This window comes from Hyperolius riggenbachi, chromosome 3 (assembly GCF_040937935.1).
Source record: "Hyperolius riggenbachi isolate aHypRig1 chromosome 3, aHypRig1.pri, whole genome shotgun sequence".
In the NCBI taxonomy this organism is placed as follows: Eukaryota; Metazoa; Chordata; class Amphibia; order Anura; family Hyperoliidae; genus Hyperolius; species Hyperolius riggenbachi.
In genome coordinates, this window is record NC_090648.1 from 400,432,514 (window position 1) to 400,447,401 (window position 14,888).

The 14,888-nt window shown below is 46.4% G+C and overlaps 1 protein-coding gene across 6 annotated transcripts in view; it reads right to left on the reverse strand.

The window, feature by feature from the left end:
* TENM2 (teneurin transmembrane protein 2) overlaps positions 1-14,888 on the reverse strand; it is a 4,210,084-nt gene that overhangs the window by 2,570,461 nt on the left and 1,624,735 nt on the right. For all 6 annotated transcript variants that reach the window (XM_068277420.1, XM_068277423.1, XM_068277418.1 and 3 more), the window contains one exon: positions 11,858-12,004. In XM_068277420.1, coding sequence (XP_068133521.1) covers positions 11,858-12,004 — 147 coding nt within the window. The remainder of the gene's footprint in view (positions 1-11,857; positions 12,005-14,888) is intronic.

Consider the following 14,888-nt stretch of genomic DNA (forward strand, 5'->3'; position numbering starts at 1 on the left):
GTAGGTAGCCGGGTGGGTAGGTGGTTAGGTAGCTGGGTGGGTAGGCAGGCAGCCCTTTGAGTAGCTATCCGGGTGGGGGGCCCAACTCCTATCCTCCCTCCCTCCCTTCTTTCCTCACCTCGGGGGGCCCCCCTCCCGATATGCGCGGCGGGAGAGCGGCAAATACAGGAAGTCTTCAGGGCTCTCCAGGCAGACGCTAGAGGCTCAGCCGCTTGGTCTCCAATATGTCTCCAACTCTGTCGACATATTGGAGACCAAGCGGCTGAGCCCTCTAGCGCATGCCTGGAGACCCGGATTTGGCGATCTCCGGCCGCACATACTGGGAGGGGGGCCCCCCGAGGTGAGGGAGGGAGGGAGGATAGGAGTCGGGGCCCCCCGGGGGGGGAAAATAATAAAAAAAATATATATATAAAAAAAAATACTTAATGGGCCCCTGAAGAAAACGGAACTTCAGGGGCCCTCGTGCGGCGACACGGCCTGCACGGCCGCATGTCCGCCACTGGGTGTTCTGGGGCTACTTACACATAATCAGTGCCATAACTGCATCTACCTAGCCATGAAACCTGGATAATTCCGATGTATCAGTAATTAAAGGGATGAGTTGGCAACACTGGTTTGCACAGAGGGCTGACGGCGGTAAGAACCCCAAAATGAGTCGCAGGAGCTAGTTCAATACCGAGGAGCTGATCACTAAATTCCAGGACCAGCCAGAATTGTACGACAAGAAGAATTCTGACTATAAGGGTACCACCAAGACCAATATGGTGTGGGCTGATATAGGTGCATACTTTTGTGAGGATCTATGGGACGAATCTGCAGATAAAACCACAGTAGATAAAAGTAAGTTGACTTTTATGCTGACAATCTGTTTTTTGCTTGCATCAGTGTGTTATTTGCGCACTAATGCTATGTTCTGCACTGAAGAAGGCAATACTGTTTTGCTTAATATGCAGAACTACTAAAGTAGGCCTCGGACAAATGTATGGAGTATAATTTTGTGAACAATACTTGGAAAAGATCCATGTGTTTTGAAGCATATATTTATTTATTATAATTTTTGGAAATAAAAAATACCTATTTATTTGTAAAATGTAAAGAAAAACCTAATGCTACTAATGCTTTTTAAAGTTGTATACCACTCTCTGGAGTGATGAAATATTGAGCCATATGCTCTGTAATAATTACAGAACTCTGGGTTCTTCTTAACATAGTACCAGCACAGTTTAAAATGTGGGAGTTATGACATCCTCTTCAAGTATGTTTCCTTCCATAGTTCACACATAGTTATGTAGGAGGCAAGTAGGCCTCACAGCAGTCACTGCTAGAGATGGTCCGAACGGTTCGCCGGCGAACGGCTCCAGGCGAACTTTTGCGGAAGTTCGATTCGCCCCATAATGCACTATGAGGGTCAACTTTGACCCTCTGCATCACAGTCAGCAGACACATTGTAGCCATTCGCTACACTAAGCCCTGGAGCCCCCCTCCCCCTTGTATAAGGCAGGCTCGCTGGCCATGACACTCACTCGTGTGCCTGCTGAAAATAGACAGACTAGAGAGAGCTGCTGCAGATTTTTTCTCCTAGGGAAAGATTAGTTAGGCTCTTGGCTTGCTCCTGGTTGATTGTTATTGCTAAAATTGCACCCCTCAACAGCTCTTTTCAGAGCTAATGTTTTCCTGATGTGTTTTTTGTGTGTGTGTGTGTGTGTGTTGCTCACTGACATTATACAGCCCTATCTGTTGCAGCTGGACCTTGGTAATTGTTATTACTGTGCCAGCCAGGCCCTGCCTAACTATCTATACTGGGACACCTACCTATGCCTACCTAACTACTGGGGCACCTACTTACCTATACGGGGACACCTACCTACCTACCTACCTATACTAGGGGACCTACCTATGCCTACCTACCTATACTGGGACTCCTACCTATGCCTAGCTAACTACTGGCACACCTACCTATGCCTACCTACCTATACTGGGTCTCCTACCTATGCCTAGCTAACTACTGAGGCACCTACCTATGCCTACCTACCTATACTGGGACTCCTACCTATGCCTGGCTAACTACTGGGACACCTACCTATACTGGGTCTCCTACCTATGCCTAGCTTACCACTGGGACACCTACCTATGCCTACCTACCTATACTGGGTCTCCTACCTATGCCTAGATAACTACTGGGACACCTACCTATGCCTACCTACCTATACTGGGACTCCTGCCTATGCCTACCTACCTATATTGGGACTCCTACCTATGCCTAGCTAACTACTGGGACACCTACCTATGCCTACCTACCTATACTGGGTCTCCTACCTATGCCTAGCTAACTACTGAGGCACCTACCTATGCCTACCTACCTATACTGGGACTCCTACCTATGCCTACCTACCTATACTGGGACTCCTACCTATGCCTGGCTAACTACTGGGACACCTACCTATGCCTACCTACCTATACTGGGTCTCCTACCTATGCCTAGATAACTACTGGGACACCTACCTATGCCTACCTACCTATACTGAGTCTCCTACCTATGCCTAGCTAACTACTGGGACTCTTACCTATGCCTACCTACCTATACTGGGTCTCCTACCTATGCCTAGCTAACTACTGGGACACCTACCTATGCCTACCTACCTATACTGGGTCTCCTACCTATGCCTAGCTAACTACTGGGACACTTACCTATGCCTACCTATACTGGGTCTCCTACCAATGCCTAGCTAACTACTGAGGCACCTACCTATGCCTACCTACCTATACTGGGACTCCTACCTATGCCTACCTACCTATACTGGGACTCCTACCTATGCCTGGCTAACTACTGGGACACCTACCTATGCCTACCTACCTATACTGAGTCTTCTTCCTATGCCTAGCTAACTACTGGGACACCTACCTATGTCTACCTACCTATACTGGGACTCCTACCTATGCCTAGCTTACTACTGGGACACCTACCTATGCCTACCTACCTATACTGGGTCTCCTAACTATGTCTAGCTAACTACTGGGACACCTACCTATGCCTACCTACCTATACTGGGTCTCCTACCTATGCCCAGCTAACTACTGGGACACCTATCTATGCCTACCTACCTATACTGGGACTCCTACCTATGCCTAGCTAACGACTGGGACACCTACCTATGCCTACCTACCTATACTGGGTCTCCTACCTATACCTAGCTAACTACTGGGACACCTACCTATGCCTACCTACCCATACTGGGACTCCTACCTATGCCTAGCTAACTACTGAGGCACCTACCTATGCCTACCTACCTATACTGGGACACCTACCTATGCCTACCTACCTATACTGGGACTCCTACCTATGCCTGGCTAACTACTGGGACGCCTACCTACCTATACTGGGTCTCCTACCTATGCCTAGCTAACTACTGGGACACCTACCTATGCCTACCTACCTATACTGGGACTCCTACCTATGCCTAGCTAACTACTGGGACACCTATCTATGCCTACCTACCTATACTGGGTCTCCTACCTATGCCTAGCTAACTACTGGGACACCTACCTATGCCTACCTACCTATACTGGGTCTCCTACCTATGCCTAGCTAACTACTGGAAAACCTACCTATACCTACCTACCTATACTGGGTCTCCTACCTATGCCTAGCTTACTACTGGGACACCTACCTATGCCTACCTACCTATACTGGGTCTCCTACCTATGCCTAGCTAACTACTGGGACACCTACCTATGCCTACCTACCTATACTGGGACTCCTACCTATGCCTACCTACCTATACTGGGACTCCTACCTATGCCTAGCTAACTACTGGGACACCTACCTATGCCTACCTACCTATACTGGGTCTCCTACCTATGCCTAACTAACTACTGGGACACCTACCTATGCCTACCTACCTATACTGGGTCTCCTACCTATGCTTAGCTAACTACTGGGACACCTACTTATGCCTACCTACCTATACTGGGACTCCTACCTATGCCTAGCTAACTACTGGGACACCTACCTATGCCTACCTACCTATACTGGGACTCCTACCTGGGCCTACCTACCTATACTGGGACTCCTACCTATGCCTAACTAACTACTGGGACACCTACCTATGCCTACCTACCTATACTGGGTCTCCTACCTATGCCTAGCTAACTACTGGAACACCTACCTATACCTACCTACCTATACTGGGTCTCCTACCTATGCCTAGCTTACTACTGGGACACCTACCTATGCCTACCTACCTATACTGGGTCTCCTACCTATGCCTAGCTAACTACTGGGACACCTACCTATGCCTACCTACCTATACTGGGACTCCTACCTATGCCTACCTACCTATACTGGGACTCCTACCTATGCCTAGCTAACTACTGGGACACCTACCTATGCCTACCTACCTATACCTGGTCTCCTACCTATGCCTAGCTAACTACTGGGACACCTACCTATGCCTACCTACCTATACTGGGTCTCCTACCTATGCCTAACTAACTACTGGGACACCAGTAAAGCGAGGTGCAAAAATGAAATCATAACTAGCAGAGGATGGTTTTGAACCATCAACCTCTGGGTTATGGGCCAAAATACACTTCCACTGCACCACTCTGCTGCCACACAGGGAATGCTTCATTGTAGGAAAAAGTGACGTTAAACTTCTTGGAGCAGACTTACTTCCTCCCTCCAAAAGACACACATACATCCCCAAAAAATCATTTAGCAGCAATTGTGTGCACAGTGTCTGTGGTGCAATTGGTTAGCACATTTGGCTGTTAACTGAAAGGTTGGTGGTTCAAGCCCACCCAGGGACAGCCTTGCCTTTTGTGTTCAACAGTTGTCTGAAGTGAACTCCAGATAGCCATGTAAATTCATCTCTCTCTCTCTGCTAGTTTTGATTTAATTTTTGCACCTCGCTTTATCGCATGGTCAAAATGGTTTCCATAGCCCTGTAAGAGTAAGTATAATAAGGGCCCTGCCGTAACATAGATATTACGGTAGCTAAGACTACTCCTGGGCCTTTCTTGTAGTTGAAGAGATGAGTGAACTGTGACACCACACTTAAAGAAAAAAAAAAAAAAAACAGCAAACAGTGAAGCTTCCCCATATTGGAGCAATGGATTTAGTAAAGTCTTACGCCAATGTGTTGTAAGACATAAGTAAGCTTTAGATTAGCAGGAATGGTTGCATGGCCACCTAGCTTTTCATCCTTCCCACCCTTACCCTGGAATCTTCCAGACTTCAAATTGATGTCCTTTGCTGTGTGTTACACCAACATCATCCATGGGGGCACATGATCTTTCTGAAGTCATTTTTCTCTTGAGTATATTCACAATAGTACATGCTAGGACGGCTTCATGCTAGGCTTCATGCTAGGCAGGTTTTGGTGGTAAAATGGTGAGCACAGCTGCCTTCTGAGCAGGTGACCTGGGTTTGATTCTTGGCCAATGTATGTGAGCTGGCTTTTGACATGTTACAAACAAAAGAGAACGCGAACGCTTGCTAAACGGTTACCTCACCGAGACGACAGCAAGCGTTCATTCCAGACAGACAGACAGATGGAGCAACCAGTAGCAACCGCTGCTCTGGCTACACTCCCAGACAGAGTACAGAAGGAACCACCGCCTCTACCGCTAGGGGGAATGCATTCCCAACAGACAGAACGATTTTCTGTCGACCGCCGCTGGCGACAAGACAATCGCAACAGATAGACAGTACAAAGCAATACAAGTAACAAACAACCTGACTATGCTAACAGGAATGCTAGGGCACTCCCAAGGAACTACTCTAAGATAGCAATATTAGCAAACAGTAAGCAAAGGGCTGAGACTCCAGGTACGTTAGCAGGAACAAACCATCATGACCAGCAAGGAATTGTGGGTGGAAATGGTATTTATACTGCAAGCCATCAGAGGAAGCAGCTAAGCAATTTGCATGACAAGTGGATGCAAATTCCTCACCAGAACAGCAACTCTGCAGCTTGCAGAGTGGAGACAGGTCTCTTTTCCAGGGACCTGCAGCACTCAGACCTAACAAATGGTCAAAAAGCTGTCTGCCTGTGCAGACAGCAGAGCAGATCATTACAACGATGTACAAGAGGCAATATTGTTGAGGGAAAAAAATTGTCAGCTTTTATTTACATTTGAGTAAAAAGTGTCCAGTCCAAAATTATTCATACCCTTCTCAATAATTAATAGAAAAGTCTTTATTAGCTATTACATCAATCAAACACTTCCTTTAATTGCAGACCAGCTTTTTTGCATGTCTCCATGGGTATTTTTGCCCATTCATCTTTAGCAATGAGCTCCAAACCTTTCATGTTGGAGGGTCTTCTTGCCATCACTCTGATCTTTAGCTCCCTCCACAGATTCTCAATTGGACTCAAGTCAGGACTCTGGCTGGGCCACTCCAAAACATTAATGTTGTTGTCTGCTAACCATTTCTTCACCTCTTTTTGTAATGGATTGCGGAGATGCCGCCGCGCGGTCTGGCAGCGGGGCGGCTGTCTCCGCGTTCAGACCGGCGGTTTCAGCAGCATGCGTCTGGTTTGTCTGAGCATTCTAGTGCACACAGATGGAGAGCTACGCGCCCGCGCTGGGAGGCAGGACCTTTATGCCAGTAGGAGAGGAATCAGCTGATCAGGACGATCAGCTGATCCCAGCGCAGTGGGTGATTGGCTGAGTGGCGCTGGGCGGCGCTGAGGAGCGCTGCACTATATATAGATCTTGCTGGTCAGTCTCAGGTTGTCTGCCGTTGCGAATACTTACGTGTGAGCACTCAGACCTCAGTCAGATCCCACAGTGTGTTAGAACCAGGTGGACCTGGGAATTCACACTTAGCCAGATTACGCTTGTGTTATACTTTAGACCAGTTCCAGGGTGTTGTGACCAAGGACCTCACACCCAAGCTTAGGATTACTGTGTCATTGCTGTGTTATACTTTAGACCAGTTCCAGGGTGTTGTGACCAAGGACCTCACACCCAAGCTTAGGAATACTGTGTCATTGCTGTGTTATACTCTAGACTAGTTCCTGGGCGTCGAGACCAAGGACCTCACACCTCAGGCTAGGACTCTGTTCTATATCTGTTATGACTATTTGCTCTGTCGACCTCTCTCTTGCTTACTGATTCGGTACCTCTGCATATCTGCCTATCTGTTGCCAAACCCTTCTTGTACCCGGTTACCGAATCAGCCATCTGTCTCTGTACCTTATCTGCTCGTGTGTTGCCGACCTGGCCTGCCCGACCCTCCAGGCTGTCACTCATCCCTTGAGTGCTTAGTCTATCTGTACTAGCTGTGACACTATTCCACCAAGTGTCAGTTGCTGTTAGGACTCCTGCTCCTCAGAGAGTCTGGCCTGCTAGCAGCCAGTGGCCTCTACTCCTCTGGAGCCCCCTGGCTGCAGTACAGTCTATATCTGTACACCCAGTATCACTGGTTACCAGATTCTCTATATTCCCTCTCTCTAGGGGATAGTTCCTGCACAGCCAAGGGCCACCTGCCCCTCAGGTGGTTCCTGGCCGAGCTGCCTGTGTCTCCCGCCTCACGGGAGATAGCCTACAGTTGCACCAGACACTTACACTCATTAGGTGTCCAGAGGTTAGTCATACTTGTATTATTGGTGATTCTGCAGATCATCCATAATCAAGTATACATCTGTATTGTTGATGATTCTGCAGATCATCAATAATCAGATTCTCTCTGTGTGCTGACACCCATTGTTACACTTTTGCTGTGTGTTTTGGGTCACTGTCATGCTGAAATGTCCATTGGTGGCCAAGGTCAAGTTTCTCTGCAGACTACCTGATGTTTTCATTGAGAATCCTCATGTATTACTCTTTTTTCATGGTGCCGTTTACTGTGATAAGGTTCCCTGGTCCATTGGCTGAAAAAACAACCCTAAAGCATTAGTTTCCTACTACCATGTTTGACAGTGGGGATGGTGTTCTTTGGGTTGAAGGCTTCTCCTTTTTTTTTTACGACAAATGAAGGAAACATCATTGTGACCAAACAATTCAATTTGTGTTTTACAGAAAACCAGAAGACTTCTTCTTTGTCCAGATGAGCATTTGCAAAGGCCAAGCAAGCTTTTGTGTGCCTTATCTGGAGAAGTGGTGTCCTCTTTATTCTGCATCAGTGGAACCCAGCAGTGTGCAGTGTCCACTGGATTGTCTGCCTTGAGGCATTGACACCAGCAGAGTCCAGATTCACCAGGATGGCCTTGGTGGTGATCCTTGGATTCTTTATCACCTCTTTCACTATCCTTCTGGCCAGCACAGGTGTCACTTTTGGCTTCCGACCATGTCCTCTGAGATTTTCCACAGTGCAGAATATCTTGTATTTTTTAATACTACTTTGCACTGTAGCCACTGGAACTGGAAAACATTTAGAAACGGCCTTGTAGCCCTTTCCTGACTTGTAAGTAGCCACAATGCGCAGCCTCAGGTCCTCAATGAGCACCTTTGTCTTAGCCATGACTGTCCACAAACCAACTGCAGAGAGCTGCTGTATTTCACTTGTTGAATTAATTAAAAACAGCTGTTCCCAATTAATCAGGCTAATTAGGATGCTTTAGAACAGCTTGGACTATTTGGAATGGTATAGAACTTTGGATTTTTGCACAGACTGTGACAGTTTGTGAAGGGTATGAATAACTTTGGACTGGACACCTTTTGCTCAAATGTAAATAAAAGCTTAGACATGGTTGTTTGTTTTTTTTCCCTAATAACGCCTCTTGTACATTGTCTTAAAGGATACCCAAAGTGACATGTGACATGATGAGATAAGACAGGAAGTGACTACAGTGTGACCCTCACTGATAAGAAATTCCAACTATAAAACACTTTCCTAGCAGAAATGGCTTCTGAGAGCAAGAAAGAGGTAAAAAGGAGAATTTCTTATCAGTGAGGGTCACACTGTAGTCACTTCCTGTCTGAGTCAGGACTGAGTCTGTCACTTACATTCCTGATATTTAACTCTTTCAGGCAGAAAGAGAAAAAAAGGAACACAGCATAGCTATTTGTGTGCTAGGCACTGTACAAACACATGTCTATCTCATCATGTCACATATCTTTTGGGAGACACCTATGTCATTTCCAATCAAAAAATTACTTGCTGGTTGAATAAAAGTAACTTTAAAGAGAACCTGAACTGAAAATAAAAAGTCAAAATAACCATACACAGGTCATACTTACCTCCTGTGTAGTCTACTCCTCAATCTCTTTCTCCTCTCCTGCATCCCATTTGTCCACTGTGATCAATGGAATTCTTCATCCTCGATTTTAAAAATGGACATTACCCCATAACAGCTTTCTGGTCAGCACACTGTTACACTGTAATATCAACCACTTGAGCCATAGGGAAACATGTATATTACCTTGCACATTCAGTTGTAACTAACAGCTGCTGATACACACTTACCTAAAAGATTATTAGGAACACCATACTAATACAGTGTTTGACCCCCTTTTGCCTTCAGAACTGCCTTAATTCTATGTGGCATTGATTCAATAAGGTGCTGAAAGCATTCTTTAGAAATGTTGACCCATATTGATAGGATAGCACCTTGCAGTTGATAGAGATTTGTGGGATGCACATCCAAGGCACGAAGCTCCTGTTCCATCACATCCCAAAGATGCTCTATTGGGTTGAGATCTGGTGACTGTGGGGGCCATTTTAGTGAAGTGAAATAATTGTCATGTTCAAGAATCCAATGTGAAATGATTCGAGCTTTGTGAATTTGGTGCATTATCCTGCTGGAAGTAGCCATCAGATGATGGGTACATGGTGGTCATGAAGGGATGAACATGGTCAGAAACAATGCTCAGGTAGCACGTGGCATTTAAACGATGCCCACTTGGCACTAAGGGGCTTAAAGTGTGCCAAGAAAACATTCCCCACACCATTACACCACCACCAGCCTGCACAGTGGTAAGAAGGCATGATGGATCCATGTTCTCATTCTGTTTATGTCATATTCTGACTCTATCAAGACTCTTCAGACCAGGCAACATTTTTCCAGTCTTCAACTGTCCAATTTTGGTGAGCTCGTGCAAATTGTAGCCTCTTTTTCCTATTTGTAGTGGAGATGAGTGGTACCCGTGGGGTCTTCTGCTGTTGTAGCCCATCCGCCTCAAGGTTGTGTGTGTTGTGGCTTCACAAATGCTTTGCTGTATACCTCGGTTGTAACAAGTGGTTATTTCAGTCAACGTTGCTCTTCTATCAGCTTGAATCAGTTGGCCCATTCTCCTCTGACCTCTAGCATCAATAAGGCATTTTTGCCCACAGGACTGCCGTTTTTCCCTTTTCACACCATTCTTTGTAAACCCTAGAAATGGTTGTGCGTGAAAATCCCAGTAATTGAGCAGATTGTGAAATACTCAGACCGGCCCATCTGGCACCAACAATCATGCCACCCTCAAAATTGCTTAAATCACCTTTCTTTCCCATTCTGACATTCAGTTTTGGAGTTCAGGACATTGTCTTGACCAGGACCACACCCCTAAATGCATTGAAACAACTGCCATGTGATTGGTTGATTAGATAACTGCATTAATGAGAAATTGAACAGGTGTTCCTAATAATGCTTTAGGTGAGTGTACATAGGGCACAAAAATATTATTTCAGAAATCGGTATCACATTTCCAATTCAATACAATTGTTGTATAACATATTGTATAACATATATTTTAGTACATGTGACTGAAAAGACATTGAACATCATAGATCCTGTTAAAATTCAAAAAGGGACTGTTACTAAGAAATATACTTATGCCGTCATTGTCATTTATCTATGAATATCTTGTACTGATACAGTGATATCTAGATGTGGAACCACAGTATCAAGTGTAACCATCCAACAACCCCAAGTCTTATCAAAGATTGTAAATTGACCCCGTGCCTGATATGTCAGCTTGTTTACTCTGGGTGTTTCAAGTCGTACCTCATAGAACCACATTAATCCATGCCATGCACTTATGAGGATTAACCAATCTGAAACAGTCTGTATGCATGTTCTATTATTGTGTCTCTGCACAATTAACAATGATTAGGGGTGGAGGCGCCTAAAATATGATTGTCAGATTGTGTGTAAATAATAGAAAATAATAAACACAATAAAAATGAGGTATCCTACCTTTCCAGATGACACAACCCAGAAGAAAAAAGGGTTTTAGATCAGGTTAGATTTATTCAGGCACTTTGAAAACAGACAACGCATTTCACGGGTCTCTGTCCGCATCCTCAGGTCAGTAAGGGTGCCTTCAGAAGTTCAGTTTTGGACCAGGGGACCAGTTTTTTTACCTGATCTAAAACCCTTTTTTGTCTGGATGGTGTCATCTGGATAGGTAGGATACCTCATTTTTACATACATCTGACAATCATATTTTGGGCACCGCCACCCCTCATCATTGCTTACCACACCTCCTCTGAAGGTAGTCTTCCCACTGGGATGGTGCTATCCACAGCAAGTAAAGATCCTAGGAGAGCGACTTTCCAGTTCCGGCAGGACATTAGATACCGAGCGGGGACATTTGTTTTGCTGTAGGTGACATACGGTGGTTACAGGTTCTTTTTCTATTTGAACTGTCCAACGATACTGCACCATTTGGCTCCGGGTCTTCTCTTGTCACAAAGGCTACCATGGATCCCCCCAGTAACCACTCCTATCTCTACTGTACTGTGTTTAATTTCAGGGACATAAAAGGATGATTTGCATATTCAGCAGTGATGCACTGTGGGATGACGCAGAAACACGCTCAAACCTGAATAATCACAGATACCTTCTGTTTTCAGAAGTAACATTTCTGTTTTATTTAAGAGTAATATGTATCTCTAGGATTTTACTGTAACACTTTTGCTCACCTCCCTCATTATCCTTGTTATCAGCACAAGAAGTTTCCATGGCAACATTGCATCCAGATCCTCTCCAGCCAGTCTGACACATACACTGCCAGCTGTTCTGACCAAGTGTGCATCTCCCATTGCCATTACACAGGTTAGGGCAGCCATCTGTTTAAAGAAATGAAAAGGATTACATAGTTTAAGGATTTAGAGCAGGTAATTGCAGACTACATTATTAGTATAATGTATAATTAGTTTAGTATATATAATTAGTATATGAAGTAAAAATGTCTTCCATTCAAATGAGTTTGCATCTCTGAGGATATCTTAAATCAGCGTTACGCAACTAAAGTGCCAGGTTATCGGCAAGGGAACCGGGGCAGTTCAAGCTGACCTCAGCAGTAGAGATGGTCCGAACTGTTCACCGGCGAATACTTCATGGCGAAGAATGGATGTTCGCACCCGCCCCGTCAGGGGAATACATGGAGTGTTCGACCACTAGAGGTGTACCGAACGGTTCGCCGGCGAACGGTTCCAGGCAAACATTGGGGGTTCGCGTTCGCCTGCGCCAGGCGAACTTTTCCGGAAGTTCGATTCGCCCCATAATGCACTATGAGGGTCAACTTTGACCCTCTGCATCACAGTCAGCAGGCACATTGTAGCCATTCAGGCTACAGTAAGCCCTGGAGCCCCACCCCCCCTTATATAAGGCAGCCTCCGGTGGCCATTACAGTCACTCGTGTGCCTGCTAGAGAGAGGAAAGGGACAGCTGCTGCAGACTTTTTCTCTTAGGGACAGATTAGTTAGGTTCTAGGCTGCTTTGCTTGTTCCTGACTGATTAATATTGCTTTTAAAGCACCCAGCAACAGCTCTTTTCAGAGCTCAACCTGTACATTTTTTTTCTGACACTTTTGTTGCATGCACAGCCTTGCTAATTGATAGTGTGTGTGCCACTGCCAGCAGCCCAGCACATTCAGTGACTGACTGCCTGTGTGTGTGACAGGGAGCTGCACATTGTACTACCCAGTACTGCATATACCCCGGTACCTGTTGTGTTTACTTAACCCACCTCATCACTGCATATACCTAGCGTTGTGTTGAGTGAACCCAGCTCACTGCATCTAAGTCTAACTACCTGTTGTGTTGAGTGAGAACCCACCTCACTGCATCTTAAGTACCTTTACTGTATACTGTTCAGTGAACCCAGCTCACTGCATCTAACTACCCAGTACCTGTTGTGTTTACTTAACCCACATCATCACTGCATATACCTAGTGTTGTGTTGAGTGAACCCAGCTCACTGCATCTAACTACCTGTTGTGTTGAGTGAGAACCCACCTCACTGCATCTTAAGTACCTTTACTGTTGAGTGAACCCAGCTCACTGCATCTAACTACCTGTTGTGTTGAGTGTGAACCCACCTGGCCACCTCACTGCATCTAACTACCTGTTGTGTTGAGTGAGAACCCACCTCACTGCATCTTAAGTACCTTTACTGTTGAGTGAACCCAGCTCACTGCATCTAACTACCTGTTGTGTTGAGTGTGAACCCACCTGGCCACCTCACTGCATCTAACTACCTGTTGTGTTGAGTGAGAACCCACCTCACTGCATCTTAAGTACCTTTACTGTTGAGTGAACCCAGCTCACTGCATCTAACTACCTGTTGTGTTGAGTGTGAACCCACCTGGCCACCTCACTGCATCTAACTACCTGTTGTGTTGAGTGAGAACCCACCTCACTGCATATAGCTAGCATACCCCCGAGATGGACAAAATGGACAAACCAGGTAGAGGAAGAGGTAGAGGCAGACCCAGAGGAAGGCCACCAGGCACCGGCAGGTCTGTGGCTGTGCGAGGTGGTGTTGCTGTGATTTCATGCGGACCTGCCCCAAAATACAGTGCTCAGAAGAAGGCACGTGCCATCACTTCCCAAAATCGTGAGGAGGTGATTGAGTATTTAACACAGAACACCTCATCTCCCGCAGCCACCAGTGCTACAACAAGCACCACATCCGCTGCATTTGACACTTCGCAGGAGTTATTTGGTGGTGGTGGTGAAATCACTGATTCCCAGCCACTACTGCAACAACAACAAGAAGGCGCAGGTACACCACCTCATACGTCTGAGTTAGGTGGCGATAGTATGGAAGTAACGTGTGTGGATGGGGATGATGGTGGACCACCTGAAGTTGGTGCACTTGAGGAGGTGTCTGAGGAAAGCGCAGCTGGCCAGGAGGATTATGATGACGATTATACGGATACCACATATGTTCCCGGTAGAGGAGATGACCAGGGGGACAGTTCAGAGGAGGAGTCAGAGAGGAGTAGGAGGAGACGACTCCATGATAGAAGCAGAGGGAGCTTGTCCTCAGAAACAGCTGGGGGCAGTGTCCGGTGCCATGTATCGCCAGCTATGGCCAGGGAGCACACATGCCCTTCAACGTCAGCTGCTGCTGATGCCACCGTAGCGCCATCACCCCAGGGAGGCTCAGCGGTTTGGAAATGTTTTCACGTGTGTGTCTCAGATCGGAGCAAAGCCATCTGTTGTCTCTGCCAGCAAAAATTGAGCCGTGGAAAGGCCAACTCTCACGTAGGGACAAGTGCCTTACGAAGGCACCTGGAGAGAAGGCACAAACAGCTATGGCAAGAACACCTGAGTAAAAGCAGCACTCCTCAAAAGACAAGCCAAACTCCTTCTCCTCTTACTCCTTCAGGTGCATCGTCTTCATCCACTTTCTCCCTTGCACCTTCACAGCCACCCTCCTCCACACCGCCTCTTCCCTTGAGCGGTTCCTTCTCCTCTGCCCACAACAGTACCCAGCTGTCCGTGAAGGAAGTATTTGAGCGGAAGAAGCAAATGTCTGCCAGTCACCCTCTTGCCCGGCGTCTGACAGCTGGCGTGGCGGAACTATTAGCTCGCCAGCTATTACCATACAAGCTGGTGGAGTCGGAGGCTTTCCGTAAGTTTGTGGCCATTGGTACACCGCAGTGGAAGATACCAGGCCGCAATTATTTTTCTCAAAAGGCCATACCCAAACTGTACCGTGCAG